This window comes from Colobus angolensis, unplaced genomic scaffold, assembly GCF_000951035.1.
Source record: "Colobus angolensis palliatus isolate OR3802 unplaced genomic scaffold, Cang.pa_1.0 Scaffold101, whole genome shotgun sequence".
NCBI classification, from domain to species: Eukaryota; Metazoa; Chordata; class Mammalia; order Primates; family Cercopithecidae; genus Colobus; species Colobus angolensis.
In genome coordinates, this window is record NW_012111031.1 from 206,194 (window position 1) to 232,465 (window position 26,272).

Genomic DNA, 26,272 nt, shown 5'->3' on the forward strand with positions numbered 1-26,272 from the left:
CTTCCCTCCCCTCCCCTCTTCTTTAACAGGTTCTTTGTTGCTCAGGCTGGAATGCAGTGGCAGGCTCACTGCAGCCTGGTTCTCCTTGGGCTCAGGTGAACCTACCACCTTGGCTTCTTGAGTAGTAGGGACTGCAGGCATGTGCCCCCATGCCCAGCTAATTAAAAAAAATTTTTTTTTGTAGAGGCAGCGTTTCACCATTTTGCCCAGGCTGGTTTTAAACTCCTGGGCTCAAGTGATCCTCCCATTTCAGCCTCTCAAAGCGCTAGGATTACAGGCATGAACCCCCACACCTGGCTCTGAATGTTGAGTATTGTCTGAAAGTTTAGCAGTCTTTTTACAGCAAGCACATTTGTAAGTTGTTTTTGCTTGGCATTCTTTGTCATTCATTCAACAAATATTTATTGAGAAAATCTTTAAGTGTCAAGCAGTGTTTTAGACCTTGGAATACAGCAGTGACTGAACAAAATAGATGTGAAGAGGCTGTGTGTGGTGGTTCAGACCTGTAATCCCAGCACTTTGGGAGGCCAAAGTAGGCGGATTGCTTGAGCGCATGAGTTTGAGGCCAGCCTGGATAACGTAGTGAAACCCTTGTCTCTACTAATCAGTCAATCAATCAATCAATCAATAAACAAGCAAGCAAGCTGGGCATGGTGGCACTCACCTGTAGCCCCAGGTACTTGGGAGGCTGAGGTGGGAGGATCACTTGAGCCAGGGAGGCGGAGGCTGCAGTGAGCCAAGATCACACCAGTGCACTCCAGCTTGGGTGACAGAGTGAGACCCTGTCCTTTAAAAAAAAAAAAAGTGAAGGATTCCTGCACTTGTGAAACTTAGATCCTAACTGGGGGGGATGGTTGTTAAAAAAGAGTAAGTAAAAGATATATTATTGCATTTGGTGGTGATTGAGAATTCTCGAGAAAAATAAGACAGGGAAGGATGACAGGGAATTGGGAGTGCATGAAATTTAGATAGGGTCATTTGGGGGAAATCACTGAGAAGTTGACATTTGAGCAAAAATCTCATGGAGGTGAGGAGGTGAGCCCTCTGGATATGGGAGGTTGGAGGGAAGTATTTCTAATACTTCCCTCCTGAGTAGAAAGTTCCTGAGGCAGGTTTACACCTTGCTTACCTAAGGAACAGCAATATTAGAATGATTGTTTCAGAGTGAGTAAGGGGCCAGGAGTGTGAGGATAAGTTGGAAGGTAATGGGAGGGCTGCAACTGTATAGTCTTACAGATCGTCATTTGTAAGGGTTTTAGGTTTTATCAAGCACATGGGAACCCCCTGGAGGCATTTTTGGGGCATGACATCTTGTGACTTCCTCTTAAAGGCATTCATCTGACTTCTGTGTTGAGAATAGACTTTAGGGGCTAAGAGCAGAAGCCAGGAGGTCAGTTAGGAGATTCTAAGCAATAGTGCAGGTGAGATGAGCTGGTGGCTTGTACCAGGGTTCTTGTGGATGTGTTGAAGTCATTGGATGCTGGATGCATTTTGATGGTGGAACTAACAGAATTTGCTAAACATTTACATGTGGGTTTGAAAGGAGATGATTCTTTTTTACTTTTTAATTTTAAATTAATTTTAATTATTATTTTTGAGACATAATCTCACACTGTCATCCAGGCTAGAGTGCAGTGGTCCAATCACAGATCACTGCAACCTCCATCCACCTCCTGAGCTTAAGTGATCCTCCCACCTCGGCCTTCTGAGTACCTGGGGACTACAAGTGTGCACCACCATGCCCAGCTAGTTTTTTATTTTTTGAAGAGATGGTGTCTCACTGTGTTGCCCAAGCTGGTCTGAAACTTCTGGGCTCAAGCGGTCCTCCTGCCTTGGCCTTCCAAAGTGCTGGGATTGCAGGCATGAGCTACTGTGCCTGGATGAAATGATTCTTATCAAAGAGGAATCCAGATTTTTTTCCTGGGCAAGTGGAAGGAAAGAGTTGTATTCACTAAGGTGGGGAAGACTGTGGGAGCAGCAGGGGAAGGGCAGAATGTTGGGAGCTCTGTTGTAGACAAGTTAAGTTTGAGATATGTAAGAAACACCCAGGAGATGGTGATGAGGCGTTTGGGTCTGTAAGTGTAGCGTTTGGGAATTGTAGGCTGTAGGTGGTGATACAGTCTGAATGTTAATATCCCTGCCAAATTCATATGTTGGAATGTAACCCTGAAGGTGATGGTATTAGGAGGTGAGGACTTTAGGAGGTGATTTGGCCATGAGGTTAGTGCCTTCATAAAAGAGGCTTGAGGGAGCCACTTTGCTCTTCTGCCATTTGAGGATGCAGCAGCAAGGCACCATCTATGAAGCAGAACGGCCTTCAGCAGACACCGAATCTGCTGGCTCCGGGACTTCCCAGGCTCCTTAACTGTGAGCAATAAATTTTTGTTGTTTATAAATTATCCAGTCTAAGGTATTTTGTGATAGCAGCCTGAGTGAGCTAAGAAAGGTATACTTCTCCTGGCCTGGATGAGTGCACAAGGAATGAACGGAGATGGAAAAGAGGTCCAAGGGCCGAGCTGGGGGCCACTGCAGCACTTGAAGGTTTGGGGGCTTGGAGGCTCTGGTGAAAGACTCTGAGTAGGGGCTGTTGTTGGGAAGTACAGGAGGAAAATCAGGCGGGTGGGGCAACTTGGAGGCTGAGCTTGGAGACAAGGACTGGTCACCTTGGGCAGTGCGAGTGTCACTGACTGAGAGTAAGGATGGGGGTGGGCAGTGGGGACCTGAGGAGCCGGAGAGGGGATAGGACCACTGTCTCAGAGAGCGAAGGGTGAGAGGACTAGGGGGTAGTTGGACTGCCAGGTGGCAGCACAGGTCCTCCCGCAGTTAGTGGTGCTGAATCAGAGTGCGGCCAGCCAGCCTGGATGTGCGTTGTTTCACTCTTGTTGAGCTGCTAGAGGACAGGCGTGAAGCCAAGTGGAACTGAGAGTAAAGCAGTGTTGGAGTTTTGCAGGTAGGTGCCAGATGATGAGGGCAGCCAGTGAAGTCGAAGGTACATGGAATGAACTGTGAAATGGAAACACTGGCTTTTACTTTTTGATAATCCCATTGTTTCTCTTTTTGGCATCCCGTCTCTTCATAATTTAGAACTATCGTAATCATTTTTCACTCAAGACTGTTCAGCCAAGTGCAGTTTATTTAAGAGCACTCCTCCAGTGAGCTTACTTAGGTATGTGTTTATTTGTGCCTGTCTCCTGTTAGTAAGCTGGTATGAAAGTCCTGCTGAACTAGTTGTTTCAGTCTTGGAGATCAGCAGCAGTATGGGGAGAAGCCAAGCTGATGTTAAAGCCCACCATCCTTCCCTCCCCCACTCCCAGCACCTAGTGGTTGAGGAATTCAGAATTGAATACTGCCCTTTGCTACTGTTCTTCTCTCCTAACTTGCCAGTAAACTTCCAAGAGCAGTATGTGTCTTGTGCTCCTCTTCTGGTCTTCTGTTGTGCATACACTTAAATACATGGCTCTCAGACTATAAATAATCTGCATCGGTTAACACTCCCCTCTGTTCTGAAGGCTGGGCTGCTGGAGCCCCGACTATTGGTGGCTGTGCTGTTTGCAGTGCTCACGTTCTCTGCTTGGGAACCGAGCATGCAGCTTTAATGTCAGGCTCTGCCCTCCTGTCCAGTCATAGGATCCGGGACTCCTCTCCCCATCTTGGGAGGGCTGGCCTGGGGATTTCATCTGGGAAGCCCTGCCCAATGTTAGCCTCTAGCTGGACTGAGCAGGTAATGTTTGCGAGTGCTGAAATATTTTAATCAGATGTCCCTCCTCCAAAGAGCCCTTTGTCCTGGAGGTTCATGGAAACATGAGCTGCCCATCTGCCTTTGGGCCCAGGCTTCTCAGGTTGCAACAAGATTGTTTAGGACACCAAAGAGATATTTATTTTTATACAGGAAAGATCCACAGACTGTGAAGGTGAGTAGGAAGTAAAGAAGATGAATTTTCTTCTGGAAAATGGCTCGTGAAATTTGTACATATGGAAGACAGAATGATCTAGTGCAAGGAAACCCTTGAAGACCTGTTCTAGAAGGAATATATGAGGGACTGATAGAGTTTGCCCTTGCGTTGTGGTAAGGGGGGCAAAAAGTACCATGAAATTCTAGGTAGAAAGCACATTCTGAGCAGTATATAATTCAACTCATTTTAAAAATATGGTTAAATATACTTATTAAAATGTAAGTATGTAAATATTTAACTGCTTAAATATACGTATTTAATGTCTGATACTGTTCATCACCATGTTAGGTGTGTGGGCAGCTAAGATATGAGATCCTCGTAGAATCTGACCATGTTTCCCAAAGTGAGCACATGCCCATAGGCATCAGTAACAAGTGTGGACTGAGCTGACTGCAGCCTCAGTGGACAGAGAAGACTTGTCCTCCAGCATTGTTACAGGCTGACCCCCTGCTGGCACCCTGATGTTGACATTAGTGATGTTGGAATTCAGATAAGGGAGAGAGCCACTGGCTGGATTCCACAGAGAGGCAGGACTTGAAGGATAAGAAGGATTAGATGGTGCCTTGAAGGGGAGGAGCAGGGAAGCCAGGGTCAGGTGTGAGGAAAGGGGAAGGTGCTAGAAAGAGGAGTTTGTACTTAATGCTGTAGCCTGGGAAGGTGGCCCATGCCTTGGCTGTTCCACAGGTCCCTTAGATTCTATGGGAGCAAAGGAGAAGCCACTGTGTTTACCCCAGACTTGCCTTCTTCCTACCCTCCCCCCTCATCTTGGTGTACTCATCACCATGTGCCCAATCTGCGAAACTAGAAATGGCATTGTCATCCTCAGGCCCCCATTTTTTGTCACCTGCTGTGATCCAGCAGTCATTGAGTTGGGAGGCCTCCTCGTTTGTTTAATCGTATTCTACTATTAAATTTCCTGCCCCTTGTAATCCCCCCTCTCCTGAGTCTTCATTCTTGTTTCTGCCCAAACTGTTTCCAGATCACAAATATGATTCTGTGAGTTCTGTGCTCAGAAACTCCTGGTGATTCTACACCACCCACAGGACAAAGTCTAGACTCTGCTCTTTCTAACCTGGCCCCAGCCCCTTTTTCTGGCTGTCTTCTGGATCTGAGCCACCATCTAGAAGTGGTTTGAATGGTGAAGTATTTCAATTTCATGGAGCTAACAGGATAGACTATGTAAAAGCATGTGGCACATGTGATCCCTATATATTTTCCTTATTAGCTATTCATAGGCACAGCACAGAAGAAGCATTTATATTTATAATGATCTCATATCACCAAGGAAAAGTTAAAATATGTTCAATAACTTGCTTTAAAAGGCAGCAGAAAAATAGATGTTACCTTTAGGGAAGATTTTTACCTGGAATGACTAATTTTTAAAAAATCTAATGCTTAAAGAGATAAGCCTCAGTTACCTGGAAAACCTACTTCTGATGCCCCATAAATGAAATGTCAGGTGGTCAGCAGAGCATGTGGAGCTCCTGATAGATCCTATCAGGAAGGGAGAGACGTAGATAAGCAAGACCTGAACAATCACTAGAAAGCAATCGCAGATGCACCTGATGTGTTTACATAGGCTCCCATAGAGGCAGCTGCACAGCCCTGTGGTGCTAGCCTCTGTCTGGCAGGGAGGCTAGGGTTGGGGCCCAAGGCCTTTAACATCAAATATACCTTTCCTTTGATGAAAATGGGTTTGAATGATATTTCTTGGAAATTGAGGTAGGTTCTTTGTTTTTTGGCTCAGCACTTAGAAGATAAGAAACAAACCCAGGCACATTTTGGAGGAGTTGGTTGCTCATCATGTGCTTTAGAAGTGATAGCAACCCCCATGGAGTGCAGTAAGAAGCAGCAGGATAAAGCAGGCACGAAGGGGCCTCAGTGCGTGGACCAGCCTTGGGGTTGCCTTTCCGCAAAGAGAACAGATCTCTCAGTTGAGAGTTCTTGGGGCAGGGATGACAGTGTTAATGGGGGAGGAAGCGTCATTGTGGGCAACCTATGAAGAGGCAGCCTTCAGTGACCTTGGGTGTGTGTTCTGAGTGCCCTCACTGGGTGCATACCTTAGTGACCCCCTGCTGGTACATTCTGCTGTGAAGAATAACACGGAGAGACAGAGTGACCGTTTTACCCTGATCTCAATTCCACACACACTTGGTGGCAGGAGGTATGGCTGGGGGTCTGTGGTGGATCTGTTCCTGCCATGGGGGATGAGGTCCCTCCTTCTGATCTTCAAGTGGTGGGGTAGGGTGGAGTGGGGTAGAGTCGGGTGGAGGGTGGGACTGGAGGCAGTGCTGCCCGACAGAGGAGGCTGCTGCTGGAATTACGACAGTGTCATGTGTCTCCTCCTATTAATCCCCATGTGGAACAGCAGGTAGCTTGAGAAGCCTGAATTGTGCCTTAGTTCCTGGCTGTGGTGCTGCTTAAACAGTGCAGTCAGTTCTTACTGAAGTCAAGCCTTTGGTCCAAGGGAAAACAAAGCTACAGGAAACATGGAACTTTCTTGAAAATGCAAGTCATGTTGCCTAGGAAATACTTCTCTCACCAAGTATTCTGCACCCTGCCAACATTGGAACTGTGGAAGAAGCAGCTGAAGCTATTCCAAGAAAGTGCTAGCAGTTTGGTAATAAAAGGAAGTGTCATATCTCTCCTGCCTCTAGACTGGGTTTCTAGGTGCACATGGCCAAAAGGAAACTGTGCTGCACTCTGGCAGGTGATTATATGCTGTCCTCATGGACACCTTGGCCGGGTGTCCAGTCTGCGCTGGGTGAGGGTGTGCACATGCCATGTGCAAAGATCTACAGTGCTGCACGCAGTGTGTTGAGCGAGAGGGTGCCAAGTGCTGGGATGGGTGTAGATAAACAAAAGCAAATAGGTGCAGTACTTTGCAGCCTGCCTGAGTTCTCAAAGCTTGCTGCCAGACTGAAGACTGCCGGCAGCCTCTCCTGGGCTGGGTCAGGAGTAGAAGGGTGTCTTCCCCTTGCTAATTAGGAGGGCACTTCTAAAGCATTTCTCTCCAACACAACCAAATGGTCTGCTGAAGGTGAACTGCTTTAGTGAGGAGGGAAGGCGTGACCATGGACTCAGCGATGGAGAAAGCCAGGGGTGATGTGCCCCAGAGCCCCGACCAGTCCTTCCTGGCAACTCTGAGTGACCCACATGTGACCCTGCTGTCTGTCCACAAGCAGTGGTCCTTTAGGAAGAGCCCTGGGGTTAGGCACTCAGCCAGGCCAATGTCTACCGTGGAGGAAGGCACTCCACTGTCAGAGGAAGGAGAATTTCCACAGAGAGTTTTGAATGGAACCTGGGAAATGAGTTCCAATCAGGTCAGTGCAATTGCAGATAGGCTAAAAAGCCTGGAAGGGCTTGGACCCAGTTTAAAGATGAAGGTTTCTCTCCATATCTCTTGTGTGGGGTATTGGGGCAGGTCTGGGGAGTGGAATGAGAGTGTGAATGTAGCACCTGGCTTGGAAGTTTGGATTTTGCTGCTGTTTGTTTTCAGAATATTTTGTAAGCCTCTATGATGCAAAAGTTTTCCACAATGCAAGTTGAACAAAAATGAATCCTTCCTTCTTTTTACTAATGTGTTTTATGCTGTATACTTTATTTTGTTAATCTGTACATTTTAATTAAACATTTTGAAAATGTTGCAAAATGAAGTTCCTTTTCTTAGGCAAATTAAAGTTTTGTTACTCCAAAGGCTAGGTCATGTCCAAAAGTAAGGCACTATAACATTTTGTAAAAATGTGCCTTTTAGTAGCATTTCTGAGCAACTGGTGGTGTGTATGGGGTCTTTTTCATTGACCTAGTCAGACAAAAATAAAAAATGACTTTCGAAGGCATTTACTAGTTAGATATAAAGGAAGGTTTCATAAGTACTTGCTTCCTCTAAGACTTATTTTTATGTTGTTCATTGGTTAAAGTCCCAAAGACTAAAGGACATTTTGTGAAAATAACTTTTGAATGTACTGTGCAAGAGATTTACATACGTTGAAATCACAGGGTACTTGGATATTGAAGACAGACACTCCTTTTGAGTATTTAAAGATTCTGTATTTTGCTGTCAGGTTTTTAACCAAGGATGTAACTATGCTCAGATGTATTTATTTTAAAATTTAAAAGTGGTTTTTGGTGTTCTGAATTTGTGCAGATTTCCAAGAGACTCTTTCAAAGTTTCTTTCCAGGCAAATTCAAAAATAGGAAATGTAGAATTGTTCAGTGGCTGCCAGTTTGGGTAGCTTCTCCACAGAGGTTCGAGTGGTTTTCGGGGAGGGAAGTAAGGTGATAGATACAATTTTAATTACTTTGTTTTCTAAAGTAGTTTTATAATTTTCATTTCATTATCTCTTTAAACTGTATTAAACCAGTAGCTAAACTAATGTGTTACATCATTTAGAATTTTAAAGAGTGACAGAGCATTTAATCTTTTAATCAGGCTTTTCATATGTTACCAGGTTATACAATATACAGTGAACATTTATATTTTTACTCGTGTTGTTTAAAATAATGAAATATTAAATATTTTGGGGTGCAAATGCTTGAGGCATTTTTTAAAAATGTCCAAACTGTTACTTTACCATTTCCAGCCTATATCTGAAGTTTTGAGATATGACATATGCTAGTGATTTTTAAGGTCAGCACCAATCTGTGATTAGCAGGGCAACCTGGAGCTGAGTAGGGGAGCCTCTTCAGAAAGGAGGGCTGGGGAAGAGGCCTTGGTGGAGGGGATCTGAGTGCAGACCCATTATAGGTTGTGGGACCTGGGCAGGTGAGTCTTGGACACTCTTCTTTAGATTCTTCATTGCAAAGCGGATGACAAATCCTGCCTCATACGATTGTGAAAGCACTTTGTAGGTTATCATACAAATGCAAAATAGTGTTACTTCTGCCAAAATTATGCTTTTCCAGAAGAATTTCCAACTCTGAGATATGTTTGATGTGCTGTTTGAATGTCAGGATAAGACTGTGATAACCCAGTAATCTATCTGATCACAGTTGCAACTCTGTTTTTCCTTTGTTTGTTTTTTTTTTCTAAATTTTTTATTTTGGGACATGGTCTCTTGCTGATGCTGAGGCTGGAGTGCAGTGGTATGATCATGGCTCATAGCACCCTTGACCTCCCGGGTTCAAGTGATCTTCTTGCCTTAGCCCCTTGAATAGCTGCCACCACAGGCACAAGCCACCATGTCCAATTTCTCTTTTTATTTGTAAAGATGTGGTCTCCCTATGTTGCCCAGGCTGGTCTCAAACTCCTGGGCTCAAATGATCCTCCTGCCTGCCCCTCCCAAAGTACTGGGATTATAGATATGAGCCACCGGGCCTGGCAGCTCTATTTTTTCTAGAGCTCTGATTATAAAAGCAACATATACTCATATACAAATTTATGATGGAATGAGGAGAATACAAAAAAGTATAAAGAAGAAAACCAAAGCAATCATTCTCCCAACAAATATGAATGTGTATATGTATATGTGAGTATGTTTATGTGTACATAATTATGTTTTTAAAATAAATATGGGATCAAATTTTACATACTATCTTATACTTTGCATTTCTTACTGAATATTTTGTGAACATTTCTATATGTCAATGTATATGTACATCTGTATTATTATTATTATTGTTTTTTTTTTTGAGACGGAGTCTCGCTCTGTCGCCCGCGCTGGAGTGCAATGGCTGGATCTCAGCTCACTGCAAGCTCTGCCTCCCAGGTTTACGCCATTCTCCTGCCTCAGCCTCCCAAGTAGCTGGGACTACAGGCGCCTGCCACCTCGCCCGGCTAGTTTTTTGTATTTTTTAGTAGAGACGGGGTTTCACCGTGTTAGCCAGGATGGTCTCGATCTCCTGACCTCGTGATCCACCCGTCTCGGCCTCCCAAAGTGCTGGGATTACAGGCTTGAGCCACTGCGCCCAGCCTATTATTGTTATTTTGAGACAGAGTCTTGCTCTGTCACCCAGGCTATAGAATGCAGTGGCATAATCTTGGCTCACTGCAACCTCCAACCCCTGGGTTCAAGTGATTCTCCTGCCTAAGCCTCCAGAGTAGCTGGGACTACAGGCACCTGCCACCATACCTAGCTAATTTTTCTATTTTTAGTAGAGATGAGGTTTCACCATGTTGCCCAGGCTGGTCTCAAACTCCTGACCTCAAGTGATCCACTCACCATGGCCTCCCAAAGTGCTGGGATTACTTGCGTGAACCACACTGCTTGGCCTATATTATTTTTTGTTGCAGTTCCACTTTTAAATTTAGGATTAATTTTTAGGAAGAATTTAATTATCCTTAAATAGAAGAAATTTGCAGTAGCTGGTTTATGATTATAAAAACCAACCCAAAAGTTAATTTCAGTTGTGACTCAAAGTCTGTTATAAATCAACTTTGGCACCTTGAGAACTAACATTTAGCACTTGGTATATGGTAGAAACCTTGCTCTTGTCACTTAATCATTTTAACAACTTTAGTAGGCATCATCAGTCCACCTTTAACAGATGAGAAAGTTGACTGAGAGCTTAGGTTTCCTGAAAGATTTAATCCCAGGTCTGTCTGATGACAAGTCCTTGCTTTTCCATTGGAACACTGAAGTATTATTTAATACATTGGGCGAAATAGAGTTTTGAAAGTATTGGAAAACTGCTAATTCATAGTGAATGGAAAGTTAGCTTTTAGGTGGCACATTGTTCAGAAAGGACGCAGGCAGCTGCTATGAATAAAACATTTAAAAATTGCTGTTTATGTCCAGCAGATTTGTTTGCTTGTATTTTACATTTCTTATACAATGCAGAGTACATTTTGTACAATGTAGAATGAAATCATGACTTTGGGAAACTTGTTTCTTGGATTCTTCTATGTTTCAGACAGGCAGAGAGGGGAAAAAGATCTTTTTTAAAAGGCATAACTGGCAAAAACTCAAAGTCTGGAGGGCGCATTTCCCCCAACTCCCCTCCCACATTAGAAAGTTTCCATTTGCTGATGTGAGCAGGGCTAAGCCTGGTGAGTTTCCTAGGAATTAATTATGAAAAGGGGGAAATAGGGAGGAGGGCCTTCCCCACAAATCCCCTCCAGGAGAGCACGCTAACCAGAGTAGAAGGCAGGGGCTCAGTGCTTTGGCCCGGGTGTTCCTATCAGAGGTTCCACAGACAACCTTTCAGGCCTAGGACGGTGAGCTGGAGAGGAGTGGGTGCCTGCCTCTGAGGCTCTCCCTTCTCTAGCCCCTCCTTACCTCTCTCCTCTACCTGTCTTGGCAGGTGGGAAATGGTTGGAGGTTACTAGAAACTTGTTCCAGCTGTATACAGAATTCCCCTTTGTTTCCAGAAATAACTGCTTATGCCTCCTTACTCATGACTCTGTTGACTTCTTTGGCCAAGCTTGGCTGCTGTTTTTTTTTTTTTTTTTTCTGACAGGGTCTTATTGTGTCACCCAGGTTGGAGTGCAGTTGCTGCAGATCTTTGCTTTGCTGCACTGCGACCTCCACCTCCTGAGTTCAAGGGATCCTCCCATCAGTGATCCTCCCACCCTAGCCTCCTGAGTAGCTGGGACTGCAGGTGCACATTGGCTGCTGTTTTAATTTGTCATCGTATCCTGTATCTGACAGAGTTCAGTCCATGGTATCAAGCTATTGACTGAGTGAACAAATGAATGAACTAGAAGTAGATTTGTACTGCAGCAGGGGGGATTGATGTTAGACACGTTGAACTAATGGTGACTATAAGGTTGTTAGGTAGTGGACTTAGCATTTTTAGAGACCAGAATACGGATTTTGTTCTTAGGTAAGTGGTAGTTAGGTTCTTTTTTTTTTTTTCTTTAAATATGAGACGAGTCTTGCTCTGTCACCAGGCTAGAGTGCAGTGGCGCGATCTTGGCTCACTACAAGCTCTGCTTCCTGTGCTCAACTCAATTGATTCTTCTGCCTCAGGCTCCCGAGTAGCTGGGACTACAGGTGCATGTCACCATGCCCAACTAATATTTGTATTTTTAGTAAAGATGAGGTTTCACCATGTTGTCCAGGACGGTTTCAATCTTTCGACCTCGTGATCTGCCTGCCTCGGCCTCCCAAAGTGCTACAAATGTGTTACATAAACTAGTAACACATTTATTATCATTATCAAGTATTATGTACTGTACGGAATTGTATGTGCTCTATTTTTATATGACTGGCAGTACAGTAGGTTGGTTTACACTAGCTCACCAAAAATACATGAGTAATGCATTACTATGACATTATAACAGCTGTGAGATCACTAGGCAATAGGAATTTTTCAGTTTCATTGTAATATCATGGGACCAGTGTCATATGTGCAGTCCATCATTGACTAAAACATCATTATGAGGCACATGACTGTATAATAAGGATGACATGGTGTAACAATATTAACAGACAACTGACTAGCCACCTCAGACACCTATCTGGAAACCTATATGTCAGAAGACATTTCAGGCAGATCAAAGATTAAGATGTATCTAAGAGAGGAAAAGAACTACACTTCTATACCTTGCTACTAATGTTTGTACCCAGTGGATACTACTTTTAGGAATAACTAAATTCAAGAATCCACTTGAAATGTTCTCTACAAAAGCAAATAAAATAATAGTGATGCTGACCATTCCATAATGATAGGTAACTTCTTTAAATGACTAGATCACATCACTTCATTTATTGTTTTTCCTTTATTTTAGAAAGGATATATCTGTGCCAGCTAGGTCATCCTGATTTCAACTAGGCAAAAATAAAACCGAACCCGGCCAGGCACCATGGCTCACACCTGCAATCCCAGCACTGGTGTTTCACTTCCAGTTATGTGGTCAATTTTAGAATAAGTGCGATGTGGTGCTGAGAAGAATGAATATTCTGTTGATTTGGGGTGGAGAGTTCTGTAGATGTCTATTAAGTCTGTTTGGTCCAGAGCTGAGTTCAAGTCCTGAATATCCTTGTTAATTTTCTGCCTCATTGATCTGTATAATATTGACAGTGGGGTGTTAAAGTCTCCCACTATTATTGTGTGGGAGTCTAAGTCTTTTTGTAAGTCTCTAAGAACTTGCTTTATGAATCTGGGTGCTCCTGTATTGGGTGGATATATATTTAGGATAGTTAGCTCTTGTTGTTGCGTTGATCCCTTTACCATTATGTAATGTCCTTCTTTGTCTCTTTTGATCTTTTTGATCTCTTTTATCTGAGACTAGGATTGCCACCCCTGCTTTTTTTTGCTTTCTATTTGCTTGGTAAATCTTTGTCCATCCCCTTATTTTGAGCCTATGTGTGTGTTTGCACATTAAATGGGTCTCCTGAGTACAGCACATCGATGAATCTTTACTCTTTATCCAATTCGCCAGTCTGTGTCTTTTAATTGGGGCATTTAGCCTGTTTACGTTGAAGGTTAATATTGTTATGTGTGAATTTGAGCCTGTCATTATGATGCTGGCTGGTCATTTTGCCCGTTAGTTGATGCAGTTTCTTCATAGTGTCTATGGACTTTACAATTTGGTATGTTTTGCAGTGGCTGGTACCAGTTATTCCTTTCCATGTTTAGTGCTTCCTTCAGGAACTCTTGTAAGGCAGGCCTGGTGGTGACAAAATCTCTTAGCATTTGCTTCTCTGTAAATGATTTTATTTCTCCTTCGCTTATGAAGCTTAGTTTGGCTGGATCTGATATTCTGGGTTGAAAATTCTTTTCTTTAAGAATGTTGAATATTGGCCCCTATTCTCTTCTGGCTTGTAGGGTTTCTGCAGAGAGATCTGCTGTTAAGTCTGATGAGCTTCTCTTTGTGGGTAACCCGACCTTTGTCTCTGGCTGCTCTTAACATTTTTTCCTTCATTTCAACCTTGGTGAATCTAACAACTATGTGTTTTGGGGTTGCTCTTCTTGAGGAGTATCTTTGTGGCATTCTCTGTATTTCCTGAATTTGAACATTGGCCTGCCTTGCTAGGTTGAAGAAGTTCTCCTGGATAATATCCTGAAGAGTGTTTTCCAGCTTGGTTCCTTTATCCCCGTCACTTTTGGGTACACCAGTCAAACGTAGGTTTAGTCTTTTCACATAGTCCCATATTTCTTGGAGGCTTTGTTTGTTCCTTTTCATTCTTTTTTCTCTAATCTTGTCTTCATGCTTTATTTCATTAAGTTGATCTTCAGTCTCTGATATTCTTTCTTCCGCTTGATCAGTTCAGCTGTTGATACTCGGGTATGCTTCACGAAGTTCTTGTGCTGTGTTTTTCAGCTCCATGAGGTCATTTATGTTCTTCTCTAAACTGATTCTCGTTAGCAATTCCTCTAACCTTTTTTTAAGGTTCTTAGCTTCCTTGCATTGGGTTAGAACATGCTACTTTAGCTTGGCAGAATTTTTTATTACCCACCTTCTGAAGCCTACTTTTGTCAATTTGTCAAACTCATTCTCTGTCCAGTTTTGTTCCCTTACTGCCGAGGAAGTTGTGATCCTTTGGAGGAGAAGAGGCGTTCTGGTTTTTGGAATTTTCAGGCTTTTTGCACTGGTTTCTCCCCATCTTCGTGGATTTATCTACCTTTGCTTTTTGATGTTGGTGACCTTTGGATGAGGTTTCTGAGTGGACATCCTTTTTGTTGATATCGATACTATTCCTTTCTGTTTGTTAGTTTTCCTTCTAACAGTCAGGCACCTCTGCTGCAGGTCTGCTAGAGTTTGCTGGAGGTCCACTCCAGACCCTGTTTGCCTGAGTATCACCAGCAGAGGCTGCAGGACAGCAAAGATTGCTGCCTGTTCCTTCGTGGAAGCATCGTCCCAGAGGGGCACCCGCCAGATGCCAGCCAGAGCTCTCTTGTATGAGGTATCTTTTGACACCTGGTCAGGGACCCACTTGAGAAGGCACCCTTAGCAGAGCTCGAGCACTGTGCTGGGAGATCCACTACTCTCTTCAAAACTGGCATGCGGGGACCTTTAAGACTGCTGAAGCTGCACCCACAGCTGCCCTTTCCCCCGGGTGCTCTGTCCCAGGGAGAGGGTTGTTTTATAGCCCCTGACTGGGGGCTGCTGCCTTTTTTTCAGAGATGCCTGAAAAATCACATTTATTTTCTGCTTATGAAAGTAATACTTTTTTTTAAATTTAAGTTTGAAAAATTGGGAAATATGTACAGATATTTTTAAAAATCAGTATTTCATAACTCACCAAAAGGTAACCTGAATTTGATATTTAAGTATATCCCCTGTATACTTATGTTCATAGAGGTTAATATGGGACATTGATTCTTCCTCAGTGGGAGTTTTAGAGACCAACCCCCACTGGCCTGGATGCCTGGGGTGGTTTGGATGAGATCCTTTCTTGAGTCAGGCGTTATTTTTGACCTGTGCCCTCCCCTTTGAATTTGTGGCATCCAGAGAATTCTTAGATAAGGCCGAGCAAGGCAGTACTCGTTCCAGATATTCAGGATGTACGTGGTCCAGAGCTGTTGTCTCCTCTAACTTGTGTCCAGCCTTCTCCTGTAAGTGTGGTTGCCTTATTAGGGATATCGAGGAAAGTAGAGCAAGTGTGGATATTCTGCTGTAGTTTTTCTGAGGTGACAGATACTAGTGGGTGAAGCCAGGGCTCAGGCAGCTCAGCTCTCTTGCGTGTTAGTCTGGCTTGCTGCTTGCAGGTATGGCTGTTTATTTTCATTTCACTTTTTTGCATTGTGGTCTGTTCCTATAATTAACATGGCTAAAAAGAAAAGGTTACTCTAAAAGTTGTTTTTAAAAAATATAGAGCCTCCCGGATTTCTGAGCAGCATTTGAATCCCAGCTGTCACTTACGTTGATTTGTGCTCTTGGATAAGCTTCTGAGTCAGTTTCAATAGTGAAATGGTGATAATACCTCCTTCTAGAATTGTCCTAAGCATGAGGGATATAAAATGCCATCCTCATAAAATAACACTCAGAATCATTAATTATTTGTTATTATTGGATCTGTGTGCATATGAAAGAATCCGGACTTTTTTGTATTTTGAATCCCATGAAAGTTCAGCTGTATTAAGTTGTATGGGGGGAGGTGATGTATTTGAAAAGTTGCATGCACGTATAACATGTTTGCCTCATAAGTTGTTATGGGTGTTACACATCCTTCAAAGTGAAACTCTTGCGGATAGGCAGCAGGGGATTGACTGGTTGATGGGAATCCAGCAGTGATCAAGAGACCTCCGAAGTGGCTAGTGGTCCTTCACTTGTGCATGGGTTAGTATTTTTTTTTTTTTTTTTTTTTGTTGAGACGGAGTCTCGCTCTGCCGCCCAGGCTGGAGTGCAGTGGCCGGATCTCAGCTCACTGCAAGCTCCGCCTCCCGGGTTTACGCCATTCTCCTGCCTCAGCCTCCCGAGTAGCTGGGACTACAGGCACCCGCCACATCGCCCGGCTAGTTTTTTGTATTTTTTAGTAGAGACGGGGTTTCACCGTGTTCGCCAGGATGGTCTCGATCTCCTGACCTCGGTTCACAGCCACTTTCTAACAAGGCATGTTGTTTCTGCTTTTTCACTATCAGATTGGCTTTGAAACCCTTCATCAAAACATGTCACCCAGTTTCTGAGTTCTTCATATCAGAATGGCTTCTCCAGAGATTTTGTTTTCCTTTCTGGCTTTGTCTTGGTGAATCAATAGTTATTTTTTTAACCTATATTTTATTTTAAAAGCCCTGGCACTCTCAGCAAATTCCATGTGACTTGGGTACCTAGAGAGAGAATTGAAATTCACTTTTTGACTCCCTTCTGTGGCCTCCTGTGCTTCCAGTCCTTTCTCATCCTGATGTCTACCATCGTTTATCAAAAATTCAAAAGCTAGAAAAAGTCATTCCGAAGCCGGGTGTTGGGTCTGCAGAAAATGTCCTGAATGTCTGCAAGAAGTGCAGAATCTAGTGGGAATTAGATAAACCAGGCTTTCACAAGGCTTTCTGGGATACCCATGTAGAACCCTGGCCTGCTGTCCGTTTCTATGACTCTTTGATGAACCCTTAAATCTAAACCTTTGTTTGTTTTTTAAAACTCATCAGGAGAGTTTTTTCCCCCAAAGATCATCTTAATTGAAGAACTGAATTAAAAGCATACATATGCCCTGTGTCTACACTTAAAACTATCCAAACACTATCAGTTGTTTGATGAGGTTGTTCCTAGACGAACAGATACTCTAGTGTTTTGTAGAGATGTGTTGTTTGCACTCTAGTGTTTTGTAGAGATATGTTGTTTGCAAGGCTTTGTCTTCTGTAACTGCTTGGCCTTAAAAACCTGCCTGTCTAGAAAGGGGAACTCTGAGTAGTGTTTGATAATAAGAAATTGCTTTCAATACTTCTCCAAACCATTTTGGCAGAAACGTAGAATCAACAGTCTAGAAGTTAAGAGCCACTGTTGTGGTTTGGGGTTTGTTAAGTTGTAGTTGGAACAAGGACCAAAAAATGTAAATTGGGTAGTGTATCATGAGGGATTTGTTTTTCCAACAAACTAGGTGGTTGAGGGTTATGTCTTATTATGAGGAAGAGGTTTTGCTTAATAAAGTAGTATATGAAAATGAATCTCTTTGAATATCTTCTTAGTTTTTCTTTTATCCTTAGTTCCTTTTTAATTAAACAAGTATTTAATTAACACCAACTACAATCAAGTCACTGTTCTGAGTCTTCTTTGTGCTCATATTATTTTAATTTTAAATTAATTTTTAGGTTTTGGTAATGTGTGTATTGTACAGTAAGATATATAGTGAAAGTAATTCTTCTCTGTATCCCAGCCACCTGGTCCCCTTTGGCTGCCTAATCTTCCTCAAATTCTCTACTAGCTTTTGCATTGTCCCAGAGATATCCATGCCTATACAAGCATCCATTTGTATGATATTCTCTTGTTTCACACTGATAGTGCTAGCACCGTGATAGAATTGTAGTGAACTATATGCCCTTGTATTCAAGCTCGGTGTAATTCCTGCCCATATTGACTGTGCTTGGCTGTGTGACTGGTTTTGGCCAATGGGAGTTAACAAGTGTTATGCAAGCAGAGACTTGATAAGAGCTAGCACTTTGAAATGTGTTCTAGAGGAGTGCTTGCTATTGTGACACCCCCTGTCAGTACCCAGAAGCCCCCAGCTGTGAGGTCCCCACCTAGTCATAAAGAGAAGCCACATGGAAGAGAACTGGGTCCCTGCCAACAACCTCAGCTGAGCCCCTAGACAGCAGCAAGCATCCACTTGGCAGCCATGTCATGAATGAACCATCTTCTTGGAAGTGGAACTACCAACCCCATTCAGGCCACCTCCAGTGGTGCTATGTGGAGAAGAGACAAGCTTTCCCTGCCAAGCCCTGTACGAATTGAAAAATTGTGAGCTGTTGCTAGTAAGCTGCTAAATTTGGTTTGTCATGTAGCAACAGATAACAAACACATACTATATATATGGTATTTTCTGTGCCTTGCTTTTGTTGTTGAGCAGTATATTAGATATCAGCTTATTTCAGTACATACAGAGCCACATCATTCATTTTAAGAGCTGAATAATATTCCATTTATGGCTGAACAATAATTAGCCTCTTATTGACGGACGTTGATGTTTCTAATCTTTCGCAGCATTTAATATCTCCATGGCATGCTTCCTTTTGCCCATGAACAAATACATTTATTGGGTAAATTCTTAGAAGTAGAGTTGCTGAGTAAAAGAGTACGTAAATTTGTAATTTTAGTAGGTATTGCAAATTGCCCTCCAGAGAGGTTACACTCCCACTAGCAATGTAGGAGGACTGTGCACTGCAGCAAATGGTGAGCCCTGTGCCACAGTGTGATTGGAATGTTACATTTCTCTTTAATATTTTCTCATATATTTTAAAAACCACATGCATTTCCTTTTTGATGAACTGTCTTCTTTTTTGTTTGGATTGTTGGCCCTTTGCTTTTTTGGAGGAACTCTCTGTATATTAAAGAAATTAGCTCTTAATGTATACTATGTGAAGCAAATCTTTTGTCCCCCAGTTATTTATCTTTTGACTTCATTTGAGTAATTTTTTGTCCTTATTGTATTTAGTTATGTCAAATTTTTTATGGCTTTTGGATTTTCTTGGTTTTATTCTGGTTTGTTTGTCATATTTAGGCTTTTCTCAATTTGAGATTATTGTAGATATTCTCCTATGTTTTCTTCTAGTGTTTTTGTTGTTTCTTTTTTACATCTTAATCTTTGATCTGCCTGAAATGTCTTTTGACATATAGGTTTCCAGATAGGTGTCTGAGGTGGCTAGTCAGTTGTCTGTTAATATTGTTACACCATGTCATCCTTATTATACAGTCATGTGCCTCATAATGATGTTTTAGTCAATGATGGACTGCAGATATGACACTGGTCCCATGATATTACAATGAAACTGAAAAATTCCTATTGCCTAGTGATCTCACAGCTGTTATAATGTCATAGTAATGCATTACTCATGTATTTTTGGTGAGCTAGTGTAAACCAACCTACTGTACTGCCAGTCATATAAAAACAGAGCACATACAATTCTGTACAGTACATAATACTTGATAATGATAATAAATGTGTTACTGGTTTATGTATTTACTATACTCTTCATTGTTATTTTAGAGTGTACTCCTTCTACTTATAAAAAGAAAAAGTTAACTGTAAAATAGCCTTAGGCAGGTCCTAGGAGGTATCCAGAAGAAGGCATTGTTATTTTAGGAGATGACAGCCCCATGCCTGTTATCGCCCCTGAAGACCTTCCAGTGGGAGAAATGTAGAGATGGAAGACAGTTATATTGATGATCCTAACCATGTGTAGGCCGAGGCTAATGTATGTGTTTGTGTCTTAGTTTTTAACAAAAAGGCTTAAATAGTTTAAAAATAAAAAATTTAAAAACTTATAGGATAAGTATATAAAGAAAGACAATTTTATACAGCTGTCCAGTGTGTTTGTGCTTTAAGCTAAGTGTTTTTACAAAAGAGTCAAAAGTAAAAAAAAAAAAAAAAAAATTAAACGTTTATGAAGTAAAGTTACAGCAAGCCGAGGTTAATGAATAAATTATTATTATTTTTTCAGAGACAGGGTCTTGTTTTGTCTCCCAGGCTAGAGTATAGTGGTGCAATCATAGCTCACTGTAACCTTGAACTCTTGGGCTGAAGCAGTCCTCCTGCCTCGGCCTCCCAAAGCATTGAGATTACGATGAGCCACTGTGTCTGGCTATGTTAATTTATTGCTGAAGAAAGGAAAATATTTTTTATAAATTTAGTGAGCCTAAGTATACAGTGTTTATAAAATCAACAGTAGTGCAGTGTCCTAAATCTTCACATCTACTCACCACTCATTCACTGACTCACCCAGAGCAACTTCCAGTCCTGCAATCTCCATTCATGGTAAGTGCCCCATACAGGTGCACCATTTTTTAAATCTTTTATATTATGTTTTTACTGTACCTTTTCTACGTTCAGCTATGTTTTGATACACAAGTACTTACCATTGTGTTACAATTGCATACAGTATTCAGTACAGTAACATGCTATATAGTTGAGTGGCCTAGGAGCAACAGGCTATCCCATACAGCTCAGGTGTGTGTAGTAGGCTACATCATCTAGGTGTGTGTAAGTGACTCCACGATGGTCACACAATGATGAAGTCACAAGGATGGCTCATTTCTCAGAATGTATCACCATCCTTAAACAACATTGTTAAACGTTCACGTATTTACTGAATTCAGCAATATCTTTTAAACTGCTGTCCCCCAAATTACTTAAGTAATTATTTTTATAATTTTATAAAAATAAATTATAAAAAAACAAAAATATAAAGTAATTTGTATTTATAAAATAATAATTTATTCCTTTTTTCTCTTAGGAAATGCTACAGTGAATATTTACAATTCCATGTAATTATTAATCCCAAACCTTTGTGGATATAGAAATCAACATTTATATAGTCTGCATTTTAGAAGTTATTTAAACATTTGTGGTGTTAGGCTGCTCAAAAGCCAGTTGGCAAGGTCTGCATTTTATGCACAGGAAAAAGGAGAAGATCATTCCATGTAAAGGAGATTCACCTGAAGACAGGCAGGATTGTGTACAAAGAGGGAGAAATGTACTTTTTTGTGATGTGTCATATATAAAGGTCTGTTTCCAAATTTCTGAAGCACATAGAAGTTCTGGTGTAAAAAGTACGTCTAGTTAAGACAGCTGTAGGCTGGGAGCCTGTGAAAGGAAGATTTTGCTTGTTAATAGAATGACTGAGACTACATCATCCTGTGTAGAAACCAGGAAATAACACTTGTACTGTGTTGTGTTAAGAAAACAGGTTCTTTAATTAAGTGATGCACCTGAAATTTCAGGTAATGGCTACAGCTCTCCTGAACACCCAGGAGGATGGTGACACCGAGTCACAGGCAGAACTATGAAGTTTCTCGTGAAACTCAACTTCCTGTTCTTCCAGCCTTTCCCCTCCTGCCCCTTGGCTCAGCCACAGGTGCTAGTTAAACCTCGCCCAGGGAGCATACCTCCAAAGCTTTTTCACAGGCTTGTGGCCCACCTTTGGATTCCGACCGTGTGGACCAGGGAAGTCTGCATTTGGAGCGTGTACCTGAAGGGTGTTAAGCACATTTAACCTCTGCTAGGATAATCAGATAGACACCCCTAGAAAGAGATATAGAAGTAAGGTGTTGCCTCTTCTGGGGTTTGTATTTCCTCAGGACCCCCAAAGTTTGAGTTGAAGGGACTAAGTTCTGTGGGGAGGTATCAGCCAGAGGTGGGAACCTCTTTGGGGATACCTGTGCCTTCCCACTGTGAACCGCTGTGCCCTCTGCCTCTGCTGCAGGCTGGCCGTGTTGCATTCCATGTGTAAAACCGTGTCGTGCTTTCCTTCTTTCCCTCAGAATCCTCCACGTCTGTTGTGTGAGAATGACATTTCACTAAGGAGGAGAGACAGTTAGTTTCTGTCAGAGAAGAATGTCAGGGCTCTTCATTTTATAGATGATGCCTTTAGCTTGCTTTCTGTGTATTTTATGTTCTTCTACCCTTGGGATGTTTTGACACCAGTGGCATTGTTTTCCATTTTCTCAGTGCCAGAGAAGCTGGGATGTTGTAGAGAATATTTAAAGGATAAAAAATGTTATTTCTTTTCATTTTAGATCTTATCTAAGCTTTCTTTGCCTACCCGTGCCTGGGAACCAGCAATGAAGAAGAGTTTTGCTTTTGACAATGTTGGCTACGAAGGTGGTCTGGATGGCCTGAGCCCTTCTTCTCAGGTGGACACCAGCACAATCAGGATCTTGGGCATGACTTGCCAGTCATGTGTGAAGTCCATTGAGGACAGAATTTCCAGTTTGAAAGGCATCGTGAGCATGAAGGTTTCCCTGGAACAAGGCAGTGCCACTGTGAAATATGTGCCATCAGTTGTGAGCCTGCAACAGGTTTGCCATCAAATTGGGGACATGGGCTTCGAGGCCAGCATTGCAGAAGGAAAGGCAGCCTCCTGGCCCTCAAGGTCCTTGCCTGCCCAGGAGGCTGTGGTCAAGCTCCGGGTGGAGGGCATGACCTGCCAGTCCTGTGTCGGCTCCATTGAAGGCAAGGTCCGGAAACTGCAAGGAGTAGTGAGAGTCAAAGTCTCACTCAGCAACCAAGAGGCTGTCATCACTTATCAGCCTTATCTCATTCAGCCTGAAGACCTCAGGGATCATGTAAATGACATGGGATTTGAAGCTGCCATCAAGAACAAAGTGGCTCCCTTAAGCCTGGGACCAATTGATATTGAGCGGTTACAAAGCACTAACCCAAAGAGACCTTTATCTTCTGCTAACCAGAATTTTAATAATTCTGAGACCTTGGGACACCAAGGAAGGAATGTGGTCACCCTCCAACTGAGAATAGATGGAATGCACTGTAAGTCTTGCGTCTTGAATATTGAAGAAAATATTGGCCAACTCCTAGGAGTTCAAAGTATTCAAGTGTCCTTGGAGAACAAAACTGCCCAAGTACAGTATGACCCTTCTTGTACCAGCCCAGTGGCTCTGCAGACTGCTATCGAGGCACTTCCGCCTGGGAACTTTAAAGTTTCTCTTCCTGATGCAGCCGAAGGGAGTGGGACAGATCACAGGTCTTCCAGTTCTCATTCCCTTGGCTCCTCCCCAAGAAACCAGGTGCAGAGCACATGCAGTACCACTCTGATTGCCATTGCTGGTATGACCTGTGCATCCTGTGTCCATACCATTGAAGGCATGATCTCCCAACTGGAAGGGGTGCAGCAAATATCGGTGTCTTTGGCCGAAGGGACTGGAACAGTTCTTTATAATCCCTCTGTAATTAGCCCAGAAGAACTCAGAGCTGCTATAGAAGACATGGGATTTGAGGCTTCAGTCGTTTCTGGTACGTAGTTGATGTGTGTTTGAGGTATGTCCTGAACTTGTCTCCTTTTCTCTTTGTGTCTAATAGCTCCTGGATGGTGGCATAGGTGGGCCCTGCTCCCTGCCTCCCATGTCAGCAGTTGAACAAAATCCTGCAAACTTTCCTTGCATGTTAAATTTGTTAAGATAGAGGAAATACAATCTCCGAGCGTCTAGATTTTGCTTTTCATATAGTTGGGATTTTGTATTAGTCTGTTTTGTGTTGCTTGTAGCAGAATGGCTGAATTTGGGTAATTTATAAAGATACTGAATTTATTTCTTATAGTTACTGAGAAGTCTAAGGTTGAGGGCCACATCTAGCGTGAGCCTGCTGCCAGTGCGGACTCTGGTGTCACAGGGTATCACATGGCAGGGCTGCTGAGCATGCTCACATGGTTGCTCAGGTGGCTCTTCTTTTTAGAAAGCCTCGATGCCACTCTTCTGATAACCCATTAATCCATGAGTGGATTAGTCCATTCATGAGGGTAGAACCCTCATGATCCGGTCATCTCTTAAAGCCCTCACCTTTTAACACTGCCACGTTGAGGATTATGTTTCCAATATATGAAATTTGGGGGACACATTCAAACCATGGCTGACTGGAATGCTAAACTCCTTGGATTTGGGCTTCTTTTCTGGAGAGAATTCTGATTCTGTATCCTGAAATAGAACACTGTGGGACCATCCTGGCCCTTTTCTTACCAAGAGAACTATTATCACCTTCTCAAAATATTTTATTGCTAGACAACAGAACCTTAGTATCATAACCTAGAGGCCATGCTGGTAAAAATGAGAGTTAAGGAAAGGATTTATCAATGATTTTTCTCTCCCCATTTGATGAATATAAGAGAAGAAGTAAAGGTGAGGGAGCCACCAGGCTTTTTTATTTTTTAATTAAAAATTTAAAAAACCTTTTTTAGAGATGTGGTCTTGCCCTTTGTCCAGGATGGAGGATAGTGACATGATCATAGGTCACCGCAGCCTTGAACTGCTGGGCTCAGGCGATCCTTGGACCTCAGCCTCCTGAGTAGCTGGGACTACAGGTGTGCACCACCACACCTGGTTCATTTTTTTATTTTTATGTTTTTGTAGAGACGGGGTGTTGCTATGTTCCCCAGGCTGGTCTTGAACTCCTGGCCTCTAGCAGTCCTCCTGCCTCAGCCTCCCAAAGTGCTGGGATTCCAGGCATGAGCCACTATGCTCAGCCACCATCATGGGTTTTAATCAGAGGAAGCACGAAGTCAGATTATATATTAGAAGACCAGTGTGGTGTCACGGTACAGTGTCCATTGAGGCAGTGAGACCACATAGGAGGACAGGTGAGAAAGAGGTGGGTTTGAAAGACATTCAGGAGGGCAGCTCCACCAAGCTTGGGGTCACCAAGAGGGATATGTGATGGGTAGGGCCATGGGTAACTGGGATGAACCCCTAGCTGAGATGCTGGAGGACAGTGGAATAGAAGGGCCTTGAATTTTGAGGGAGAGTGTGGGGCCGGAAATGCAGAATTGAGTGTGGGAAGATGACAGAGACCTAGGAAGAGTGACTGTGGGATGAGAAAGAAGCAGAGGGAGGGGGAGGGGTCTCCTAGTCACCCTGGACGTAATGCAAGCTGCAGAGGCCAAGGTCTGAGTCGTATCTTCCTGGGTTAACTAGGGGAGGCCGTTGGAGACCTTGGCAGCTGCTTCAGGACCCTGGGAAGGTGGGAGCCCAGCCTGGCTGGTGGTAAGGGTGGAGACCGCTAGTAGCTTAGATTAGGGATAAAGAGGGTGATAGGTGAGTGGAGATGGTTGAGAGAAATGCTGAAGGTAAGGAGGGAAGGGGCACATGTTGTGAGGGGCAGCTTGTGGGTGGTGTGTTGTAACCAATTAGGTCCCAGACATGGGCCCTGCACATGCGTGTCTTGTGGATTGGACCAGGACATGGCTGGCTTCCTCGGCCTTTTGGCTGGAGCTCGGTACTGTAGGGAGCAGCGGGCCCAGCACTAGAAAGAGCTGCCTTCGGTGGCACAGGCAAGCCCACCAGCAGCTCAGTGCTCAGGGATGGCTGGACTTTGGTTTCCCACATCGTTTCTTGTGGTCACTGAGATAAAGTTTGTTCCTTGAAAAGTTCACTCAGCTGTAAGTCTTCACTGCCTCCCCTCTGTGCCCACAGCACACACCCACTGCTGAAGGGAGTGGGCATTCATGTGACGTGGCCTGGCCCTGTGTTGTGCTTTGTCTTTTGTACCAAGTTTCAGGAAGGAGTTTCTTTAAAACAAAAATCAATAAGGAAAACACAGTAGAACAGTAAATCCTGTACACAAAAGGTAAGAAATGTAGTATAAGGTAAACATCTGCCTGTTTTTGTGTGATGTTTAGAGTCTTTCAACCGTGCAATCAGGTAAAAAGAAGTTGGCATTAAGTGGTAAAAAGAAATTAGCGTTAAGCTACATATTACAGAATAACTGGATTTGATTAAATAAACCTAGAAAGAAAAGAATAGTGGTTTTTTTTTTTCGATTGGGCAGGATTATGAGAATTATGTTTAGCCCAAGAGATATTTAGGGTATCAGACTTAGCAAATAAAAATATAGGACATCTACTTAAATTTTAATTTTTCATAAACAATGAATGATGTTTTAGTATAAACATGTCCCGCTCAATATTCATGACATATGTATAGTAAAAATTATTTGTTGTTTGTCTGAAAATCAAATTTAACTGGATGTCTTGTATTTTACCTGGCAACTTGAATTTAGAATAAACCATTAGTGTGCCAGTTTGTATTTGAAGAGCCGTTCTCGATTGATTAGGAGCTCCTTGAGGACAGCCTTGCAGTCAGCGTGATTTGTTTCTCCTTGGACTCAATAGCACCCCGCATGCAGTAGGTATTCCTGAAGGAAATGAAAGTTAAGGTGAAGTTACAGGGTAGCTCAGTGGAGGGATTTAATACAGAGAACTATTTACAAAGCTGTTAGAGAGCTGGAAGTCCAAATACGCAATGGGAAGAACCCCACAGATTAGCAATAGCAGGAAGC

General features: G+C 42.8%; 1 protein-coding gene across 6 annotated transcripts in view; it reads left to right on the forward strand.

Annotated features, from left to right (window-relative positions):
• Window positions 1-26,272, forward strand: part of ATP7B (ATPase, Cu++ transporting, beta polypeptide) — a 76,384-nt gene that overhangs the window by 12,764 nt on the left and 37,348 nt on the right. For 5 of the 6 annotated variants that reach the window (XM_011938932.1, XM_011938950.1, XM_011938941.1 and 2 more), the window contains exon 2: window positions 22,006-23,239. In XM_011938932.1, the coding sequence (XP_011794322.1) occupies window positions 22,006-23,239 (1,234 nt within the window). The remainder of the gene's footprint in view (window positions 1-22,005; window positions 23,240-26,272) is intronic. The other variant, XM_011938965.1, reaches the window with a different exon arrangement.